The sequence below is a fragment of the Notamacropus eugenii genome, chromosome 3, assembly GCF_028372415.1.
Source record: "Notamacropus eugenii isolate mMacEug1 chromosome 3, mMacEug1.pri_v2, whole genome shotgun sequence".
In the NCBI taxonomy this organism is placed as follows: Eukaryota; Metazoa; Chordata; class Mammalia; order Diprotodontia; family Macropodidae; genus Notamacropus; species Notamacropus eugenii.
Window position 1 is genome coordinate 232,730,659 of NC_092874.1, and position 24,678 is coordinate 232,755,336.

Here is a 24,678-nt window from a genome sequence, read left to right on the forward strand (position 1 = left end):
CAGGGTTTGGTTTATTTGAGATTTTTTGGTTTGTTTGCTTTTTTTGCTACTACCAAAATTATTGTGTGTCAATTATTTTCACAAAGTTGGTAGAAAGAAGAAAGCAGGCATATAAGGAAAGAGTTATATTTTCTCAATTACCTTTTCTGTACTAATAATGAATGTCCACACATGCAAATCAGTTCCTCAACACTGTCAAAAATGTGTCACTTGTATCAAGATTTCCTTTGAGTATACTAAGATAATTCTTCCTATTTTTATTTTCTTTAGCATCTTTTCTACCACAAGGTTGGGGTTTGTTTTATTTTGCTTTGTTTTTGGCCAGGACCTGTAATTTCATTAATATGGGGAAATTTGGATGAGAAAATTGTCTCTAACAATGGAAATCAGTTACTATTCTGAAACTTATAATATTTTAAGATTAATACTTATAGTAGCAAAGATTAAGTGGTTTGCCCAGGGTCACACAGCCAGTGTGTCGGGACTTGAACTTGGGTCTTCTGCATTTCATATGGAGTCGAGATCCACAGTTTAAGAAGCACTGAAAGGGTCGCAAGTGGAAAAAGTTTAAGAAGCCCTGTATACCATGTTGGCTGTTGTTTAAATCAATTAAAAATAACCACTGAAAACACTTTTATATGTACAATGAGAAAGTTGAATTAGATGGCCTATGATCTTCTCATCTACTATACACACAAAGCCACCTTTTCTTTGTGCATAAGAAAAGCACAAGACATAGTCTTTGCTCTAGAGAAGCTTATGATTGATTATGTGGTGAGATAAGGCAAACCCATGAAAAGCTACAAGCACATCCAGACTGTTATTAACCAAGGAGTTGGTAGAAGGAAAGTCTGTGGGGACCTTTACCATCACAAGCTGAGTACAATAACAGAGATAGTTCATCACATTACAGCTCATGGCATGTGTACATGCACATGTGCACACACACCATGATACACAAACACCACACATACTTCTCCCCACCACATCATATCAAACACACACATACCACTATAGCTTTTCTAAGCCATGTATTTCTTTGGGCAGACAAGCAACACAGTGATAATCATTTCCACTGAACTCTGTACCTTACTGCTCTCCCAATTAATTAATAAATTGTTTCTTATCAGCTTGAATGGGCATCCAAACCAGAAAACTGCATCAGACGATGTTCCTCCTCAGACTGCAGTATGAGATGAAACTTCCAAATGGACAATTCATTGATTTACCTTTTTCTTTTGGGTCTCTGTGTCTGTACTTATAAAAAGGGACTACACCCTAGTAATTTGTCAATGTATCAATCCTTTCCCACATTTACTTAAAGGGGAGACTGATGAGGAGAAGAATTCATATGGGAAAGAAAATAAGGAGGTATTGTTTGGATTTAGGTGTGGAAACAAAAATTTTGATTAAAAAAATGGGGGAATTATAGGCAACAAAAGAAGGAATTCTGTTTCTATGTGACTGAAACTCCTCTCAGTTTTGAATGACTGTGACCTAGCATGGTCAGATAAAAGGTCAGAAACTTACACGCAGGCTTAACGAGCTATTTGAGGGGAAGCCTATCAGAGAGGAGAACGTGAAGTCAGGTGTTTAGGATGTTTCATCTGGCCAATAGATGGCAAAGTGGAACATTCCAATTTGGAACAGTGTAAAGGGGCCTGCACTGGTCTGAACAAATCATAGCAGTCCCTTAGGAGCTACCCTTTCAATCAGGGGAATGAATGCAAAAATTAAAAAAAAGCTTTCCAGATTTAAAAAAAATAAATTGTTACTCTGCTAACATTTTACATGTCCTCTTGACACCTTTGCCTAAAATTATCTTTTGAGCATTGCGTTTAAAATATTAATTTTAAGAAATCCCTTAACTCAAAATGCTAATATTCCTTTATCATTAAGCCATTCAAAGTTGTTGACTCTTCTCTTATAAAATGGGACATGATTTATTGGGAACACGACACTGCAAGGAAAAAATGTACACACTCACCATGTTCCTGAAAGCCACTGATAACGCAGACTTCCAAGAGAACTAGCACAGCTTACTCTGGCTCAAAGGAGGATGGCTGCTGGTGAGTTGCACCCTCTCAGCAGTGGAACAGTACCCTAACTATGTCAATGATAGATAATGGAGAACAGCAAGAGCCACAACATCATGACTGGAATGTAAAGAAATAGCTGAGGACAGCTGGAGAATCTTAGAGAAAAGATCATGAGAAAGTTTTACCCATGTTCAACAGAGAAAACTAAATAGCTGTGATGAAGTGAATCACAGTAATGGTGATCAATGCCCCTGGGCAGAAGGCAGTAATTGTGGCTCTCTCACCTTGGCTCTTTTTCTGGCATGTCCATGGTTGGAAGCCCGTCTCTGCAAAAAAGGGGAAAGAAATCATTAAAGGCAGGGAAAAAATCAACACTTGGCTAATCATCTTCTGGCTCACCCAAGAAAATCTATTAGCTGTGGGAACTATTCAAGAAGCACCTAGGCAATCATGAGAGTCACAGAGATTAGAATGACGGGTGTAGCACACTCTCCCTCTTCAAATGTGCAATTTCATTCTTGAAACAATAAAGCATCCACAGATGACTGGCTAACCCACATGCCAAAAAGGATCACCTATGGCCAAGTCATTTAACCTGTCAGAACTCAAAGTTCCATCTGTGTACAAGAGGAATAATAATGATGATAACTACAGCAGTACGTAGACTACCTGGGATTAGCATGACAGTGATGGCCAGAAATGTGCGCTTCTGCTAAACTGATTCAGAACATCCAACCTTGACCAGACAAAACTGAATTGAGCTGGTTTCCTCAGTTGGCTTTCATGCCATAATGTTTCACTACCTTCTTCTGTAACATTTTTAATTCTGTGGTTTTTAAGAATAAATATTAATCCAAAGAAATTTGTAAAAGGTGTTGCTCTAAAATAACAACTTTAATGACAAGCGATATTGCTGCAGCTGCTGGTGTGGAAAAATCAAGCTCAAATATCATTCAAGTCAAAAATGAGACAGAAATAGCTAGACTGAATCACAGAAGAAAGTATGGTCAAAAATAAGGGTTGGAGTAATGGGAAAGGGAGCAGACACAATGCCAAGGACTGAAAACCTACTGCTCTATAATTGTTAAACTAATCCTGAGAAAAGAAAGACCTTCTGAAGGTTCTGACAGCTGGAGAGGTTGTTCCTGATTTCTCCACAGTACAATGTGGGGTTCCTGAAGACAGAAGAACACCAAGAACACTTTAAAAAAAAAACACCTATTTGACATCACTATGAAGAAAAGATGCTTGGGAGACATTACAAAGACTGGAGCAATGAAAACAGGAAAATGTAATTTTTACCAACAAAACTCATTTTTAAAAATTCAGTCTTACACCAAAATTACCAAAAGTAGTCCAGGTGAACCTATAAGATCTTGGTATGATATTAGACTACAAAACATTCACAAGTATCCCTAAAATGTTTTGGGGACTTTTTAAATATCTGGTGGTCTTATAAATCTTGTCCCCATTGAGAAAATGTAATAAATGTAATAAATATATTGATATTCTGAGAAGCCAACTTATTCCAGAATCACAAAAATTCCCAAATGGAAATGGGAGTAGATCATGGCACTCTATCATGCCACACAACATGAAAGATTAAAATATGTACACAAATGAAGATAAATATATTTCAATGGCCTAGAAATAGATCTAATTTAAACCTCATTAAAAATTTATGAACTATAATAAAGTTAGACCCAGAAAAGTGCCTTTAATGCCAGATCATATAAAATATATTAAAGAGATTCAAATTTGTAAGAATAAAAACCTTTTTCCAATTGACAAATAGTTAAAAGATAAGAATAGGCAGTTTTCAAAGAAAGAAATTCTAGATATAAATAGTCTTATTTTTTAAAAATGCTCCATATCACTGATAATTAAAGGAATGCAAGTTAAAGCAACTCTGAGGTTCCAACTCACATCCATGAGATTGACAAAGTTGATCAGAAAAAGGGGAAATGACAAATTTTGGAGGGGCTGTGGAAAAACAAGCATATTAATACATTCATAGTGGAGTTATGAATTAGTTCAGCCATTCAACAAAGCTATTTAGAACAATACTCAAAAAATTACTAAGCTTTGCCCTTGACATACCACTACTAGGCCTATGCTTTAAGGAAATAAAAAAAAAGAATAGAATCCTTAGGTACATAAAATTTTATAGCAACTCTTTGTGGTGGCAAAGAATGGGGTATGCGACATTTAACAATATTATTACATTATAAAAAATTATGAGAGTTTCAGAGAAACCTGGGAAGACTTATATGAACTGACACAGAGTAACATAAACAGAACCAGGAGAATTATTTGCATAATAGCCTTTTAAAGACAGAACAACTTTAAAAGACTTAAGAACTATTATTGACACATTAACCAGCCACAATTCTAAGATTGATCATAAACCATGACAAAGAACTCTAGACAAAGACACTGGAGTCAAAATACAGTGTGAGTCACATATTTTAAGACATCACCAATGACAGAATTTGTTTTGTTTGACTAACATTTATTACAAGGGTCTTGTTTTTCTTTTTTATCAATAGGCCAGGAAAAGGCGGGGAAAAAGTCAATAATTTTTATTTTATAAAATTAAATGTTTTTTTAAAAGTTGTGAAATCATAAAGTTTATAAGATAATACACTTAATCAACTTTGTTACAGCTCATCTGCCCACCACTGCACTTTCCTTAGACGGTTATTGTAAGGTTCAAATACAATTATGTATGTAAAGTCAAATGGCAATTCCCTGGATCTAGCAATTATAATGAAAAAGTCATTTAACTACTCTGAAGTCTGAGATTCCATAACTATAAAAAAGAAATAATAACACTTACACTACCTGCCTCACAGATTTATTTTGGCCTAATATTTTTAAAACTTTAAAAAAAACTATGTAAATGAGATTTTCATGTAATCAAAATTGACCATTTTACCTTCTACATTCTCTATTCCTAAATATGAAATTGTATTAGTTTGACTAGGTTATTTAAAATAGGATTCATTTGTCAGGAGCTCATAAAAGCATTGGTTTGGTTTGGTTTTACAGATTCAGACCTATCAATGATTACAAAACATTTGATTAAAACTTAAAATTTATTTTTCCATAGGAATAGTGATATTATGCTAGCCTATAAAAGTCTATTTTTTTTTATTCTGTAATATATCTTAAGTATGGTATAAACAGTACAAAACTTAACTGACAATTATGACAATTCTTCTATGAGCAAACTTTTTTGAGGTAGAAAATAAGAGGAAAAAAAGTAGGTGTCCATCCGTGATGGAATGGCTAAGTAAACTGGTACATAGAATATTACTTTGCTATAAAAAAATGACAAAGAATTCAGAGAAATATGAGAAGACTTATGTGAATTGATACAAAGTGAAGCAGAATCAGAAAAATATTATACACAATCATTACAACATAAATTGAAAGAATAAAGTAACAATGAATGCTGAGTGACTGATATGACCAAGCTTGGCACTGGAGAAGTTGAGAAGATGTCCCTCCCTTTCTTTCAATGGACAGGCTGAACCATGAGTATGGAAATGTTGCAATATACAATCTGATTAAGTTTATGCATTGTCTAATTTTGCCGAATTTTCCTCTCCTTTTTAAAAAATTATTTATTACAAAGGATGTATTTCTGGGAAAGGACATATTGGGAAGGGTATATTTGGGCATGAAGGTAGTATAAAAACAAAAGATTTTTAAAATGTAGTAGGATGGTGGCTGGGATGAAGAACCTTACTAGGTCAACAGAACTGAATTGATGGCAGGGAAATAATTCTCTCTATGAAAGTGCACTCAGTATACCAAAACAAAACATCTCTTGATGCCAAAAACATCTCCAATAGTCTAAAAGCTGAGAAGTATTAAGGCATTCTTCATCCTCTGGCTTCAACCCTACTGGCTCCTGTAAGGGCTGTCAAGACAGGAGAGACAAGGACTGTTCCCACAAAGGTTCCAATTTTTATGGGAAGTCCCCATAAGTAGTGACTCTGACAGGAATGTAGGCTCCTAAGGGGTTGTGGTAAAGCCTGAAAGGGTACTGGTTCGTTCAAGAAGTAATGAAAATGGTATCGATACAAAAGTTTCTGCAGTTTCCACAACAGTACAGAGAGGTGAGGAAGGCTGTAGTATCTGCTTATATGTATATTATACATAAGATGCATTTTTGAAAGTAAAAGACTACACAAACTCTATCCACTATACTTGCTTCCTAGCCCATGTACATAATAAAGAGTTTGGCATGGTTTACAATGACCTCCTGGGAAGGGAATAACTTAGTCATAAGAGCTAATTTAATTATATCTTTCATGATTACATGACAAGACATAATTAAACATTCATTGTTTATCTATCTTAAGGATTCAAAACTCATTAATGGTATCTGGAGTCAGTGACTAGAGGAATAGGTGAATATTTGCTGACATGGAATTTGTCTTTATTACCACAGTCAGAGAGGAGAGAAGGAACAGAGAACAGGGAGATGTGGCAAGGAAGACAAAGGGAGAATAAAGTGAGGAACCTGTATAGGGATCTGGCCCATATCAGGTAATTTCATATGGGTAAATGTAAAGTCTTCATCAACTTCGTAAGATGGGAGATGGGAGCCAGAAAAAGATCCGGATGTCCCAGTGGCTTATAAACTCAATATGAGGTAACAATGATACAGCAGACAAGAGAGCTTATGCAATTCTAGACTGCAATAAGAGTGATACAGTTTACTTGAATAAAGAGGTCAGATAACACTGGGAGTACCAATTCGGCTCTGGGAACCATATTTTAGGAAGGAAACTAGTAACCTTGGGGAGTTTACAGTAGCTGAAAGACTTAGAGCAGGTAGACCCATTAAAAGACTATTTCAATAGACCAGAAGAAGAATGATAAGGACCTGAATAAGGGTGATAGCCATGTGAGCAGACATAAGAGGACAGACATGAGAGATGTTACAAAGGTAGAAACAACAAGATTTGACAACTGATAAGCTACATGGGATGAGGCAGAGTAAAGAGTTAAGGATAATTCCAAGGTTGTGAACCTTGGGAATTTAAGAATCATCAATTTTAAGGTATCATTGAGAGTAATACAAAAATTAGGGGGAAAAAAGGTAGGGTGGGGGGAGGGCAGCTGAAGATAATGAGTTCTGTTTTGGACTTCTTGAGTTAGAGAAGCCTGTAGGACATCTACCCTGAAACATTCAATAGTCAGTCAGTGATCCTATGAATGGAGTTCAACAAAGAGACAGAAATGAATCTACTGGATATGGGGTCATATGTATAGAGATGAACCCACAGGAGCTGATAAGGTCGCTGAAAGAACAGAGAGAGAGAAAAGACGGTGTAGGACAGAGCCTAGGGGCATACTCATAGTTAAAGGGAGAAATATCAGTAATGATTCAGAAAGAATTCTGAGAAGGGTCAGGCAAATAACAGAAAAAGTGGTCAAGAAAATCCAAAAAAGAGAAAGTATCTAGGGGAAGAGGGTGGTAAAGGATAAAGACTAAAGAAAAAGTCATGAGATTTTGTAAGTAAGTAAACACTGGCAATTTTGGAGCAATTTCAGGTGAATGATAAGGCTGGGAGCCACGAGTTGCAAGGGGCTGAGAAGCGAGTGAGAGAAGATATTTTTTCTATAAGAATGGCTGTGAAAAAGAAGAAAGATATAGGATGACAGCTTAACAAGACAATGGGAAATTTTTAGGGCTAGGGAAAATCTTGGCATGTTTTGAACTATCAGGGGAAGAGCCAAAATAAAGGGAGAGATTCAGTCAGTCAACACACATTTATCAAGCACCTACTATGTGCCAGGTTCTGTGCTAAGCACTGGGAATAAAAGAAGAGGCAAAAAACAGTCTGCCCTCAAGGTGCTCACAATCTAAAGGGGAAGACAATAAGTCAACAAATATGTACAAACAAGACATATACACATTAGTGTTAAGAGGTTTTGGGAAAGACTTCTGGTAGAAGATGGGACTTTAGCTAGGAAAAGCTAGCAGGTGGAGATGAGAAGTGAGTGAATTTCAAGCAAGGGGAAAGACAGAGAAAATGCCTGGAGCTGGAAGATGGGAGTGTCTTGTTCAAGGAATAACAAAGAAGCCAGTGTCAGTGGACCAAACAGTACATTTCAGGGAATAAGGTACAAGAAGATTGGGAGGAAGAAAGGTAAAGTTATACAGGGGCTTTGAATTCCAAACAGAGGATTTTGTATTGGATCCTGAAGGCAATACAGGAGTCACTGGAGTTGGGGAATGGGTGGTGACAGTTAGATCTGAGCTTTAGGAAAATCACTTTGGTGATGGAATAGAGGATGGTTTGGAGTGGTCAGAGACTTGTGGTAGGCAGATCTACCTGCAGACTATTGCAATAGTCCAAGTATAAGCTGATAAGGGCCTGCACAAAGATGGTAGCGGATCACAAGAGAAAAGGAGGCATATTCAAGAGATGTTGCAAAAGTGAAATCAAAGGTGAAATCTGTTGCCCAGGCTTTGGCAACAGAGAGTAAAGAGTTATGGATAGCATCTAGGCTATGGGCGTGAGAAACTGAGAGAATGACATTGCCCTCTATTCTAATAAGGAAGTGGTAGTGGAGAAAAATTTAAGGGGAAAGAGTTTCATGGTGAACATATTGAGTTTAAGGTGTCTACTGAACATCCAGTTAGAGCTATCTGGAAAGGCACCTGAAAATATGAGATTGGAAGTCAGCTGAGAGGGTGGAGGAGGATAGGTATATTTGAGAATCATAAGCATAGAAATGGTTATTAAATCTATGAGAACTGATGAAATCATCAAATGAAGTGGCACAGATGGCCAAGACAGAACTCTGTGTGGGACACCTATAGTTAGAGGATGTAATGGCAAGTGAATATGAAGATCTTCTCTGCCCCTTAATAGACTCATGAGATGGGCTTTGACCGAGCCCACAGACTGAGTCACATGGAGCCAATGGTAGGAGGAGCTTGTTGGGATAGTGCAAGAAGGCTGGAGCAATAAGAGAGATTGAGGCAGAGCTGGGTAAGACCGAGGCAGAACCAAGAGAGAACAGGCATAGCACAGCAGAACAGAGCAGCTAGCATGAGTGAAAGGGGGTGATTTTGCTGAAGGGAGCTTGTTTATGGGGAGGCCTGACAGAGGGAAGGCTTGAGGATGGCCATGCTCCCTTTATTGGTAATGTGTACAAGCTTCATTGTTACAATGGTGGAATTGGCTTTCTGGTATCTGGATAAATATCTTGGTTTTGTCTTTGAGGAAGAGAGTTTATATTTTGCAAATTTACCCTGGAAATGCACCTGCATATCCATAGTGGCTGGTATGGGTATCCCATTGGTACTACAAAGGGCAGGACCTAGATGAGGATAAAGTAAAGGAGAGTGAGGAGTGGTCAGATAGGCAGGAGGAAAAGCAGAAGAGTGTGATAGCCTGAAAACCTACAGAGAAAAAGCAACAAGAAGAAGAGGGTAATCAATAGACTCAGAGAGTGAAAGAGAAGGGGCCTGGGTCAAGGGTACAAGTAGATGGATTGGCCTAGTTAAGAAAAAGGGCCACTTCATCAAATACTGGAGGAGGAGAAAATGGGAGATGATGGCAAGAGTAGGGAAGATTTAGGAGAGGAGAAGAAGCTCACTGTGAATAGTATTTATTTTCTCAGTAAAGTATGATGCGAACTCTTGAGAGACTGTGAGAAGGTGCTGGTATGGGATATTTGGAGAGCAGACATCTGCAATAGGGCTGCTATAAGGAGTGAGAGAGAACCAATTGGGAAGGAGTAGAAGGAATGTCTGGCTGCTGTGGTGGCCCAGTAGAGGTTACATTAAATAAATTTGTAATAGATCCAGTCAGTACACTTGTGTAACTTTTTCCAGTGTTGTTCAACAGCAAATGATTTGAAATAGATGAGGCAGATAGTGGGAATTAATACAGAGATGTAGTCTGACATGGCCTGAGCAATGACAGGAAAACTAGGCAAGGGACTTTAGAGCAAGAGAACAGTGCAATGTGGAACTGGTTTACTTCTCAAATGGGGAAGAGAGGAAAGAGAAACCAATAAACTGAGAGGTCACATGAGTAGACATCACGTTGAAGATAAAGACTAGCATTAGGAATAACAGGCATAGGATGATATGGAATGACAATAGGTTATGGTCTGAGGGTACATTTTCAGAATACTTGAACATGGAAACAGAATACTTATAATCAATGGTGAGATCAAAGTGATGGTCCCTGTGTTTGACTGATAGGTTGTGACAATGCAGGTCATGGGAGATGAAGAAACTTAAGAAATGGAAGGCCAAGTTGTTTGAAGCAATATTGTTGCAGAAATTTAGGATTACTCTTTGTAGGGGAACAGAAGAAGAGTCAGGTTAGGCTGGAATTGGTTCTGAGACTAGATTAAGTTAGTGGAAGAAAAAAACAAATCTTGGAGGGGAAGTACTATCTGGTGACAGAACTGCCCTCTTCTCTCCTCTGCAGTAAGAATTTGGGCAGAAAACAACATGGCAGCCAAGGTGTGAAACACTGCTCAATCACCCACACCAAGTGGCAATTTCAGAACCTATTTTTGACCCAGTAAATGCTGATTGCTTTAACACAACCAGGATACAAATTTTAACACTGTGCACTAGGACAGATGCACAGTTTTGGTTGCGAGATTTTAATGACTGCAACATTTTATGACTTGTCATATCACATGCTTGTGATTCTACTTTTCTTTTTCTCTTCTGAAAAATCTCAAGTATACTAGAATATGGCTAGTGATTTGGGCATATAATGTAGATGAGAGTAGTTAAGCCATACATATTACAACACAGAGATTCTGAGATCAGGAACTGTGTTTTACCCTCTTTACAAACTTCTGTATGGATTTCATTATTTTAAAAGGAAGAGCCTTTGAAAGCAAGTGAAACTGATACATAAAAAAGGGAAGCTGGAGACCTTCGACCTTACATGTGGCCAAACACTTACAGATTCCTCTGGTATCCAACAGGGACCCTTTCCAAGTAAAAGCCAAGGTATGCCTTCCTGGTCCCTTACCTGCGTCTCCTGCCGAACACTAGTATCCTCACCCTCCTTCTCAATCTCTTCCTTACTTGGTGACTTGGATACAAACTTATTCTTGCTTACAGACTCTTCCACCAGCTTTTTTTCCGATTCTTTCATTATTTCCAGGGTCTCTTGAGTAGTGTTACTGTTAGACATCTTCAATAGAATATAGCAGCGTCTATAGACACCTATGGGAAGAGTAAGTACAAAGAAAGCAAGGGTATGAGACAAATTCTGTATTTAAATTCCCCATGTACAGATCTGCATTTTATATTTTGGTGTTTCCTTTGTTCTCAACACAAAACGCTCACTCTGGTAGCTTCCTGGGTTTCCTCTCATGAAGGTCTCCCCAGCCCTACAGATCTCCCCAGAAGACTCTTATTGCACTCCAGCAAGATCTGTAGCATCAGGACAAGGTTGCCCCACTTGCTCCACTCCCTGGGAAGAGGAGGATCTACTCTGACACCCCCCAGAGACTCACCTCATGCACCTCACAGGGACCAGTTACTGTCAGAGAAGCCAGCGCTGCTACAACACACAGGACCAGAAGCAAATACTACCACTTCACATAAAGACTCCAGATTTCTACTCTTCAAAACAACACTTGAAGTCAAACATGTTTGGCACCAATAATGGTGTGAAGACCTTTCCCCTCTCCTGGATCACTAACTGAATACTTCAGGCCCAACTACTCTTCTTCTGAAGAGGCGAGTTTAGAAACTCAAATTCCTATCTGTCCCCAGCGTAGTCCTAGAAACTAAACATACTAGTGGATGACAATGACTGCTGACAACTGCCATCAAAGACTCTCCCTTCCTTCTGGGACAAATTTGAAGATACAGGTAATCCTTAAGAAATGGTGAGAAGATTCAGTGCTACATGTATTTATCTAAGACTTTACTGCTTTCCTTCACTATGACCGAGGACGAACGCATCCTCAATCTGCATGAGATCTGAGCTTCCAGAGATGAGCTGAAGTTTCCTGAGCCAGCACTTTGTGTGCAGGATCCCAATAAAAAAGTGAAAAACAAACAAAAAAAAAAAAGTGAATTGAGGAGAAAAAAATGGTCAACTGTTTTTCATTTGTCTTAAGTCTTCTATAAAATCTTAAATATCATTGAAACTTAGGGGCTTTGCACAGAAATTGCTAATATATGATCACAAACTGGTGCTCTAAATTTGAAGAACTAGTAAAAAATGAAATTCATGCCATCATTGACAGCTCTTAACTGCGCTACCTTAGCAGGAATAAAGTCAGAACTTTGAACACAGCACCCAGCTATGTTTCCTCAAATTCTTTTGTTATACTTGTTTGTATACCTATCTTTCCTATGAAATATTGAGTACTTTATAGGTTAGGGACCACTTTTTAACTCATCTTTGTATACCTTCAGTACCTAGCAAGGTACCTTTCATACATGAGATAATCAATAAACATATCTTGGATGAATAAAACCTGACATCTGAAAGAAACCTTAGAGGTCATCTAATTCAACTTCCTTCTCAGTACAGGAATTCCTCCTGATGGTATTTTTAAAGATGGCCAGTCTCTTCCTGAACAATTCCAAGACACACAGCTCACTACTTTGTGACAGTCCTTCCACTGATGGATGGCTCAAACTGTTAGAAAATCCTTTTTTATAGAGCCAAAATACAGCTTCCTTTTTCTACCCATTAGCCATAATTCTAACTTTCTAAAGCAACAACGAACAAGTCTAATGCCCTTTTCTACATAGCAGTCAGATATCTGAAAATGGCAATCATGTTTCCTCATCCCCAAAGTCTCTTTTTCTCAGACTGCTGTTTCAAAAAATGAGGGTCATGAGAAAAAATGCAAAGCAGCTATTTTTCTGCAGCTAAACCATCTAAGTATGGAAATCTACTTTGTGGTTCATTTTTCTCTTCCTCTATGGTCCAGAAGAGGATCAATAATCCAGATACCTGTTATGATGTTATGGTGTTTGATACTGCCAGAATTTCTAGGGCAAAGTGCCAAGAAAAAAATTAAAATCAAGTTGTCTAGGGGACTGATTTCTATGCACTATTATGTCATGGAAGTTGCATCTTGTTTAATCTTGTCTTTTAATTTCATCCCCTTCCCCACCAAAAAAAGGGATACAGCCATCAATTCCAACTCAATCTTCCGAGAGTTCTTATTGCCTTCCTTCTCATGGGCATCAGGAAGACTAAGTGGACCTACCAATTTCTGGGACTACATAATGGCAACTTCCAAGGAATTACTGGTTTCCCACAAATGAGGGATAAGGAACCAATAGAGAATAATGCAATGTTAAGAAAGCCTATATAAGTATTCATCAAAGATACCAAGAATACTGAAGACCTCAAAAACAAATTAAGTTTTAAAAAGAGCCAGAATCTAGAAGGTTGTCTATAGAGACCAGTAAAACAGACGGCATCCAATTGTCTCCTTAATGGCTACCCGAATCAGAAGACTTATCCTGTTAAGCATGGTTATCCTATGCTAATCAATGCAACGTAAAAGTAAAACCATTTTTTACCTCAAAACTTCCTTTTCTACAGTTTCCCACCTCATCCCCGGCATATATCAGACCTCTTAAAAATACTGGCACATCTCTTAATAGGGAAACAAAAATGAAAGTTACACCTTAAAACTGTGTCTAAGGAATAAAGTTACTATTCAAAAGATAATTCTTTAGAAAAAGAAAGGAAAACTAAAAGAAGGATAGATACATAAACTTTTTTTAAGCTTTATGGCCTGTCAGGGAGGAAAAAGGTGTGGGGGGCAAGGTTTGAGGTGAAGAAGGGTGGTTCTAAGAGAGAAATGGGACTAAATGAAACATAACCACAACAGGAATAATGCGTAGCTGTGAAGCCCCCATGAGGGCCTATATATGTGCCTCCTGCATCCTACTTTATGCACATTTAACACTTCAGCCAGGAAAGCAGTACAATTTCTAAAGCGGAATGTCTTCTGAGGACACACAGCAGCTCAAAGCTACTCACAAGGGACTGCCAGACTGCTGGGGCCAGAAGATGGGATGATAAGCAGGTAGGTGATCAGGAGCCAAGATACAGCAATCTTTTGTCAGGGAGACTGCTGCATATGCCCTATAAATTTCTGGTCTGCCAAGGTAAATGCATTCCAGAGCAGAATGAGATTATGTATCCTTCCATCAACTTTCTAGGCACTGAGCCAAAAGGACATTACACAGGAGACTCTCAGGGACAATAGAGATAGTCTGGAATTATTTGCTTAAGAATATGTGAACAGAGTACCAAGAAGAAGACAAGAATAACTGCTTAATGTGAAAAAAAAAAAAACCAGCGAAACCTCTGTCCTACTCTACTAGACGAACCCTGGCAATATTAAGGCCTTACATTTCACTATAATCTTTTCAGACCAAGCAGTGACTATTTTCCAACTAGCCACCATGCTAAAGAGAGGGAAAAAATGTTAAACAAAAAAAATTAAGTCACCAAAAGCCCTTCTCACATAGCCCTTGACAGAAATACAGGAGGACCAAGAAGCATTATGAACACCACAAACTTAGAGAAGTAGTTTCTGTTTAGTGATGTGACTTATAGGAAATAACTGAAAAAGGGAAGTTCCTTTTGGGTCCTCCACCTCAAAGCTCTGAAAGGGAATAAAATATACTAGAGAACAGTGTATTGGAATATAAAGTACTAACGGAACATGGTCAGTTAGAACATGTGCCAGCCCGTTGAGGTCTATACGAATCAACCAAAACTAAACTTCATTAGCACTCACTCAACTAATGTTGATGATGGTCCCAATTTCAATCACAAAAACAAAAAAACGTCCTTCTCTGTGACTGCAAAGGAGTAAATAACTCATGGGAAAACCCCACAGGTGCTGGTTTCCATCCACAGCAATTCTTCAGGAAAGAATGCAGAGGGAATAGCTCCATTAAAATGTTCTGGAAATGTACCTGCTTTCTTTTCTCAATATCTACTATGGAGGTACTTGTTCTGAAATGAGAATCGCAGGTGCCTTGCTTAATGGACTGACACATTAACTGAACTTTACTGCAATTTCTGACAGGCTCTCTGCATTGCTGGCCAAAATTGCATTTTTCACTTCCTTTAGCAAAAGGATCAAATCTGCATCTCCCTCCTAGAGAGAGCACCAGAGATGGTTTTCTCTATGCTGCTTCTATTCCTATTGATTCACTCAAAGAATTCCAGAATAAAGGGGGAGAAAAAGTGATCTTAAAAGGCCGTTTACTTCTCTTCCATCCTGCCCAAAAACTGAACTAACACAAATATCTAACTAGAGATTACATCACCACCTTATCTTTCATAGCATGATCAGGTTGCTCTTCATAGCTAATATAAATTTTACAGCGTATTTAAATCCAATCCCTCCTACTCTTTTCTTATTACTCAATATCATAGGTATAACATAGTAACTATCATTCAAGATAAGCATCTCTGAAGTAGAGACAGCCCTATTATAATAACCCAACACAATAAAACCAATAACTCAAGAAGCATTTATTAAACACCACTTACATGTCAAGTCTGAAGAAATTGGGGCTTCAAAGATAAAAATAAAACAGTTCCTGCCCTCAATGAGCTTACCTTAAATTGGGGCAAACAACACATACACACTTAAGGATATACAAAGTAAATAAAAGGCAATTACCGGGGGAAACACTAGCAACTGAGGAAGGGGGCAGCTGTTTTACTAAGCTTGGAAGGAAACTAGGGATTCTATGATGCAGAAGGCAGGAGCGAGTATCATCGAGAAATAGCAAGAAACCCAGTGTGGCTGGACCAATGAGTACATGAAAGAGAGCAACATAATTAGAGTGGTTGGATGCAGGTTGTGAAGGGCTTTAAATGCCAAACAAAGGAGTTTGTATATGAGTCTAAAATTAATAGGAAGCCACAGTGGACTTAAATGAGCAGGCAAGTGAAATGGTCACAACTGTGCTTTAGGAATATCACTATCGCAGCCCAGTGAAGTATGGACTGGAAAAGGGAAAGACTTGGGGCAGGAGGATTCATTAGATTACTGCAATATTCCAGAAGAGGGGTGATGATAACCATGTAATTGGAGAGATCAAAATTTTTTTAAAGTTCTGAATCTAAACACCAAAAAAAGAAAAGAAAAAACCCTAAGCATTTCTATACATACAGAACACAAAGTGGATTACATATGAAATCATGAATCTCCACTTCACACCAGTTGCTCCTTCTTTTTAAAAATATGAGACAAATTCTATATATTACTCTTAAAACTGTTCTGCTTGTCTGATTTTTGTACTGAATTTTGGGTCTCTTCTGCCCATTTAAAAAAGTTTCAATGGCCTTCTTTGATTGGTATCATTATTACTAACTTTCTTCCCCTCCCACCCTAACCCCATTAAAAACTGAGACAAACAGAAAAAAAAACTTGTCGTGACTTGGAAACATAGGAGTTTATTGCATTGCTCAGAGTTCTTTTAAGTCTTTCAAGGTTATTTTTCTGTATCATGTTGCTTTCCAAAAATAAATAGTTCTACTTCCACTCAGTATCAGCTCATACTATCCAAGATTCTCTGAAATTTATCTCTTTTCATTTCTTATAGTGCATTAATAATATTCCATTGCATTCACACACCGCAGAGGCAATTTAAGGCACCTACTTATATTCTAGTTCTATTTTTTTTCCCCTTTTAATCTCCCCTTCAGACCCAGAATGCTCATTTGGCTTGTAGTTATTTGTTGCCCAGTATTATCTTCCCTCTAAATGCAGCTCCACCCACCCCATCCCTACTTGTTTCCATGTTGAGTCTGATGTACCTCTGGACCAAATTCTGGTTGAGTGTTTCTGTGCATGTTCAGGCCTCCTTTGTTTCACTTAAGATTAAGGTTCACGTGATGCCTCCTCCCAACCCATCCTTTCCTCCATGCTTATATATTCTTCTCATGCATCTCAATTATGAAAAATAGCAAATTCCAACACCTTCTTTCATCTTTCAACATCATTATATTTTTCCTTTTACCACTCCTCTTTTCTCTCTTCAAACCCTCAGCACAGAACTAAGGGGACAGACATGAAAGCTGTTGTGGAGGTAGAATCAACAACACTTGGCATGAATCAACAATACCTTAAGTGAAAGGAAGTAAGGGGTCAAGGATGATTCCAAGGTTGCAAAACTGGGTGAGTTTAAGGATGGTGGTGTCCTCAATAGAAATATAAAAACTAGAAAGAAAGGTTAAGACTTGGGAGAAGCAATGGAGGGATAATGAATTGTTTTGGACTTTTTGAGTTAGAGATGTCTAAAGGTCAAGAGTCAGTCAGTGACCTATGAATGGCACTTAAGAAAGAGACCAGGACTGGATCTGTAAGATACGAGGGTCATCTGGATAGAGGGGAACCCAAAGGAGCTGGTAAGATACTGAGAGGATAGAGAGAGGGGACAAAGTTCAATTTAGAGCCTAGGGGAATACTTATCATTAAAAGAAGGAGCATCTTCAATGATTCAGAGAGAATACTGAGAAGAATCAGGTAGGAGTTGAACTAAGAGAAAAATCCAGATGGAAGAAATTATCTAGGGAAAGGTGATCCACAGTGTCAAATGCTGCAGAATGGTTAAGAAGAATGAAGACTGAGAAAAGGCCATGGGATTTGGCAATTAAGTGAACATTGGTAACTTTAGAGAAAAGTTTCAAAAGCTGGAAGTCAGATTACAAGGAGCTGAAGAGTCAGTGAAAAGAGAAGAATGAGAATAGAGGAGATAACAGATTAAAAAAATTTTTTTTAATATTTTTGAAACTCTCAGGCATATTAACTAGGACAGAACATAACAGTAAGCATAACATAGCAAACATGGCCAGTTATGAAATTATAAGTATAGTTTTGTGGGGTTTTTTAAAAAGGATTTAGAGACTTTTAATGACTAGGAGAGACTGACTTGGTATCTTACTCACGTAATTCCACAAATCCCCAAGTTCTCATAAGCAAAATACGGCTTAGCAACATCATTAATCCATGCCTGTGTCTAAGGTGAGGATTGGTAGCACCGTGGAGGGAAGAAAGCTATCATGATCTTGGGGCTCAAAAACTGTGAAGCAATGAAACAAGAATAAACAACAAAAAGTCAACCTATTTATTCAAACACTATAAGAAGAAGGGAACATTCTTTCATATGGTTATTAATAGTTTACAATTCTTTTGAAAACTGTTTATATCCTCAGATTGATTATATATTGGGGCAGGGGTTTTGATCTTCTATATATTGTTAGTTCTTTAAATATTTTAGATACCAAGCCCTGAATTTCATACAATGACAGCATATGATGCCTTCCCTTCTTATGTTAGATTCATTAATTTTGTTTGTACAGAAGTTTTCCAGTTTCAATATAAACAAAGTTGTCAATTTTATCTTTGGTAATTTACCTCTATCTCATTTGGTTAAGAACACAGTTCCTACCAATATCTGTGAAAGCTATACAGTCTACTTCTCGTCTTTAATATTAAAGTCAGAAGTCCTTGTAGAATTTGTTGTGGAATATGGTGTAAGGTATTGGTGTTAAGTCTAATTTTAGCCAGACTTTTTTCAAGTTTCCCAGCAGTTTTCATCAAATAAAACTTTACTACGTAATTATATTTTCCAATTTATAGAACATGGGCCTGAGTTCGATTATTTCCCATTTTCATTTGTATTTACCTCTCTATTTTTTCATCAACACCATTGCTTTGAGTGTGGCTACTTTATATGTTTTGAAGTCTGCAAGTGCTGTTCACTCTTCATCCCTACCTCTTATTCTATTCTCCTTGAAGTTCTAGAGCTTTAATTTTTTCAAATTAATTTTGTTATTTTATTGAGTTATATAAAACATACCTTTGATAGTTTGATTGGAATAGTATCGAAACTGTAAATTATCTTTGGTAGTATTTTTATTACATTGGCATAATCCAGTCAAGAGACTTGAATTTTCCTTAACTAAGTTGTTCTTTACTTCCTTAAAGTTCTTAAGAAGAACTTTGCAAGTATATTTACATGCGTATTTCTTGGTTTTGGTTTGACAAAAGATAGTAATAGTTGGAGAGATGGTAAGAAGATAAGACACACCACTTCACTGTTGGTAAACAACGTGACAGTCATTTTAGAAAGCAATTTAGAACTATACAAATAAAGCAGCTAAAATATCCACATCCTTTGACCCAGAGATTCGACTACTAAGCCTACATGAGGAGGTCATTAATAAGAAAGCCCCCATGTACATCAAACTATTTATAATTTTTTTGATAGCAAAGAATTTAAAATAAGGTAAATACCCCTGAGCTGGGAAGTGGCTAAACAAACTGTTGATACCATGGATGGAATTATTACTGTGCTATAAAAATTATGAATATGGTGAACATAGAGAAGCAAGAAAAGATTTCTATGAAATGATAAAGTAAGCAGAGCCAAGTAAGGCATATACAAAATGATTACAATGTAAATGGAAAAACAATCAAAAGTGAATGTTGCAAAATTACAAAAAACAAACATGACTCCAAAGAAGAGATGGGAGAAGACATCCTCACCCCACTCCTTTGCTGAGGTCCACACTATATATAGTTTCAGACTCTTTCAATGTACTGAAATCTGCTTTTCTCTTCTTTTTCAATTTTCTTTTCTTTTTAAAACATTATTTGTTTTACAGAATGGTTTTCTGGGAAAGGAGAGAAGAAGGGAAAAGGAGGAAATGATGTTTAAAAAGGCATCAATTTATTTTTTTTAAAAAGACGGTAATTTGGGGGGTAAAGTCAATATGGCAGGGTAAAGGCAGAGACTCACCAGAGCCCTCCCAAATTTCCCTCTAAACAACTTTAAAATAATTCTTCAAAACTAATTCTGGAGCAGCAGAACCAACAAAAGGATGGGATAAAACAATTTTCCACTCCAAAACAACTTAGAAGGTTGGCAGGAAAAGTCCATCTCACTGGGATGAAAGAAGAGTACAGTACAGCACAGGGTGCACACCTGCAAGCCAGCGGCAAGTATCACAGGCAACTGAAGCAGCTGCAATGACTTCCAGAGCTCTCAGCTCACAGGTGGTAAAGGGGGTTGGATAACTGCTCAGACCCTCTGCTTGCACAGAATAAAGGACTCTGTTGTGCTGCCCTTATGTAGTTTCAGGGCAAAGAAGGGCAGCAGCACACTAGAGCATATGACTACAGGAGAGCAGGGACCCTGATCACAATTCTAGGGTGGAAAGGAGTGTTTGTGGTTGCTTATAGACCAAAGCACAGGCCAAGAGAACAGTGACCATACCTCTCCTTAGATCACACTACCTAAGAAGAATTGAAAATTTACAGACTCCCAGAAGTAGCTCTGAAAACAACCCGACAAAAAGTCTGAAGTTTGGGACAGTACCTCCTCCACACAGGGAGCAGAGTCCAACTTTACTATAAAGTTAAAACTCAAGAAATAGGCTGGGAAAAAAAGAGTAAACAAAAAAAGAATCTAACCATAAAAAATCACTATGGTGACAGGAAAGTGCAAAACACAAACTCAGATGAAGATAACAAAGTCAAAACAGCTACAACCAAAGCTTCAAAGAAAAATGTGAATAGAACTCAGGCCCAAAAAGAATTCCTGGAAGAACTCACAAAGGGTTTTAAAAATCAAATGACAGGTAAAGGAAAAATTAGGAAGAGAAATTAAAGTAATGTAAGAAAATCATGAAAAAAGAATCAACAGCTTAAGAAAGGAGGCACAAAAATTAGTGAAGAAGTTAGAGGTTAGGAAAGAGGACATGGGTGTGGGTTGACTATGATGGGATATCTAAAAAGATAAAATTAAGGGGTGAGGAAGAGGGATACATGGGAAGAAGGGGGAAGGGAAAGGTAGAATGGGGCAAACTATTTCACATAAAAGGCATGAAACAGCTTTTACAGTAGAGGAGAAGATAGGGGGGCAACAGACAATGTTTAAACCTTACTCTCACTGGAACTGTCTCAAAGAGGGAATAAACATACACATTCAATTAGGTATAGAAATCTATCTTACCCTCAGGGAAACAGGAGGGAAGGCAGACATGAGAAGGCACGGGAGGTTCACAGAAGGCAGGATGAATTGGGAGTGCAAGGGGTTGGAAGCAAAACACTTTTGAGAAGGGACAGGGTTAAGGGAGGGAGAAAGAAGGATAAACAAGGAGCAAAAATAGGAAGAAGGGAAATACACAGTAATCATACCTGTGGAAAAAATGTTTATGGTAAATTTCTTTGATAAAGGCCTCATTTCTCAAATATACAGAAAACTGAGTCAAATTTATAAAATTATGAGTCATTCCCCAATTGATAAATGGTCAAAGGACACAGCTTTCAGACAAAGAAATCAAAACTACCATAGTCATATTAAAATTGCTCTAAAACACTACTGGAGAATTTCAAATTAAAACAACCCTGAGGTACCAACTCACTCACACCTATCAGACTGGCAATATGACAGAAAAGAAAAATGACAAATGCTAGAGGGGACATGGGAAAATTGGGACACTAAAGCACTCACTGTCAGTAGAATTGCCAACTGATTCAACCATTCTGGAGAACAATCTGGAACTACGCACAAAAGGCTATAAAAGTGTGCATATTTTTTGACCCAGCAATACATTACTAGTTCTGTATCCCAAAGAGATGAAGAAGAAAGAAGAAGCAGAATGAGGAGGAGGAGGAGAAGGAGGACTACCTGGATGTACAAAAATATCCATAGCATCTCTTCTTCTGGTGGCAAAGAACTGGAAATTGAGGGGATGTCCATCAACTGGGGAATGGCTGAACAAGTTGTGGTATGTGATTGTGATGGAATACAATGTGCTATAGGAAATGATGAGCAGGTGGATTTCAGAAAAACTCAGAAAGATTTACATGAAGTGATGCAAAGTGAAATGAGTAGAACCAGGAGAACAGTGTACACAGTAACAGCAATACTGTATAATGATCAACTGTGAATGACTTGTCCATTCTCAAAAATACAACGATCCAAGTCAGTTCTGAAGGACTTATGAAAAATACTATCCACCTACAAAGAAAGAACTGGTAGATTCTGAATGCAAATCGAAACATAATTTTAAAATTTTCTTCTTTTGAGGGGGGCAGGTCTGTGCTTTCTTTCACAACATGACAAATATGTTTTATATGGCTACATGTGTGTAACCTATAGCAAACTGCTTGCATTCTCAATAAGGTGGAAGGAGAGAGAGAATTTAGAACCCAAAAAATTTTAAAAACAAATGTTAAAAATTGTTTTTTAATTTTTTACATTACATTTATTTTATATTTATATGTAATTTACATATAAATATATAATATTTGTATCATATATTCATAATACATATGTAAAACATGTTTTATAATTGGAAAAAATGATACATTAAAATGATAAAAAGACAGTAACTCTGAAAAAAGGAAACAAGCAAATTATTAATCATTTACAAAATGTTGTCTAAGTTTTTAGGCACAGCCTTAAAAGGTTAGAAATATTAGCAAGGAGTCTCTGGCTCCATCCTACTCTCAGCGCTCATGTGGCTCATCAGGTGCTTAATTAATACTGAATTTAACATTTATAAGATGTCTACTATGTGTAAGGCTGAGGATACAAAGATATACAGGTCACAGGTCTACTCTCAAGAACTTTGCAGTGACAGAACTATAATATAAGGTAAGCACAAAAGAGGTCAAGGCAAAAGGGTTAGGATAATTTTTAGTAAGGAGAGAGAGGTCACTTTCACCTAGGGAAGTAGGGATGAGGAAAAGCATTTTGGGGGGAGGATATGGCATCTCAGTTGGGCCTTCAAAGAAATAACTTTAACAAAGAGATTGGAGTGAAACAAGACAGGAACAGAGGGGAGGAAAGTTCATTCCAGAAATACCATGATAAATAAAATCCTAGGGGACAGACAAGATTGATTATAGCCCCAGACTGCCACGTCAGAAAAATCTTGTTGGCACCTTAAAGGATCAGAATCACTTTCATCTCTTTTGAAATCAGCAATTTTCCTACCCATTCTTACACTCTACAACTACCTGATCCAAAGACAAGTGCAGTGATCCAAACAGAACCAGAGCTTATAACCTAGGCCAGTTAAGTTTTCCACTTTGATGTCTTCTGCCTGTACATTACTGTAGACTTGGACACTATCTCCTCCCACCCAAACCCCTGTTCATCTCAATATACTCCCAAAGGGAGAAGTTTCCTCTCAAAAAAACATTTAATGTTATGATAATGGCTCACTTCTATGGACTCAGGCATGAGTTAAACCAGAGGTTTCCAAACTTATTTGGCCTCCTGCCCCCTTTAAAAAAAAATGTACTCAGCACCCCCTCCCCAATCTACTTTCTTTAACAATTTTTTTTAATTTGCATCTTTTCCAAAAAATATAAATTTTTTAAGAAAATAGACATATCTTAAATTTAATAATTTATTGTAAATTTGTGGAGGGGTTTCCTGTATTGAAATTTTAATGACGCACATGTAACTGTACAGTATCATATTGTAAACAAGTCATTACACACACATATCTCTACTGATGGCACACTGGACTTCCCAACAATGCACAACACACTTGTCTGCCAACACTTAATTGTTGAGAGCTGTCAACAGACTTGACTGCTGATCAGTTATATCTTGCACTTTGTGTGTTTATTTAAAAAATGTCATCACTATGACTCTAACTCTGTTACACAACCGATGAAATACATACGAATGGTTTTTCAAAATTTTTCTCTCTTCTTTCGTTATGCTTCCACTGCCCCTTTATTTTGATTCAATGGATCCCAATTGTATCCAAAGCTACTACCACTTCCCCCTCTTCATCTTTCCAGCCCCACCCCCGGGGTGGGGGCAGAAGGGTGGTATTGCCCACTTTGGGAACCTATGGGTTAAATCTGGAAAAAAAGTATTGCTATTCGGGGAACATCTGGGCTACTCCAGTTAACCCCTAAAGACCCTTCCCACACAGATTCTGTCACTCAGCAAAGGGGGTAGATGAGATGACCTCCCAAGATCATTTTGATTCCATAGTTTGTCAAATAGATAACAACTAGAAGACATTACAGGAGAACACATAAGGCTTTTTCTCTGTCTCTGACCTCTCCAGATGATAAAGCTTATAAATTTCCCTCCCTCCCTCCCTTCCTTCCTTCCGTAACACTGCAACTTCCTGGTTCTCTCTCAAGTCTCTTGCCTGCGCCTTCTTCTTCCTTTGCTGGCTTCTCCTTCAGTCCCCTGAATATAGGTAACTTGGATTTTTAAAAAATACTTCTCACAGATTGTACACATTAACAGCAACAATGTGCAACGACAGACTTATCTCTTCTTAGAAATATAATGACCCAAGATAATTCCAAAGGACTTACGATGGGAAAAGCTACCCACATCTGGAGACAAAAACTACGGGGTGTAAATACAGATGGAAGCATACTATTTTCACTTTGGTTTTTCTTTCCCATGGTTTTCCCCTTTTATTCTGATTCTTCTTTACAATATGACTAAAAGTATGGAAGTATGTTTAACAAGATTGCACATGTATAACCTATATCAGACTGTCGTCTTTGGAAGGGAGGGAGAAATATTTGGACCTTATAAAAAATGAATACTGAAAACTATCTTTAC

General features: G+C 37.6%; 1 protein-coding gene across 32 annotated transcripts in view; it reads right to left on the reverse strand.

Annotated features, from left to right (window-relative positions):
• R3HDM2 (R3H domain containing 2) overlaps positions 1-24,678 on the reverse strand; it is a 139,585-nt gene that overhangs the window by 44,538 nt on the left and 70,369 nt on the right. For 13 of the 32 annotated variants that reach the window (XM_072655137.1, XM_072655157.1, XM_072655156.1 and 10 more), the window contains 4 exons: positions 19,608-19,735; positions 18,005-18,138; positions 11,075-11,271; positions 2,324-2,365 (listed from right to left, as the gene is read on the reverse strand). In XM_072655137.1, the coding sequence (XP_072511238.1) occupies positions 2,324-2,365; positions 11,075-11,271; positions 18,005-18,059 (294 nt within the window). In that variant the 5' untranslated portion in view covers positions 18,060-18,138; positions 19,608-19,735. Of the gene's footprint in view, positions 1-2,323; positions 2,366-11,074; positions 11,272-18,004; positions 18,139-19,607; positions 19,736-24,678 lie in introns of those variants that run through there. The other 19 variants (XM_072655134.1, XM_072655130.1, XM_072655127.1 and 16 more) reach the window with 3 other exon arrangements.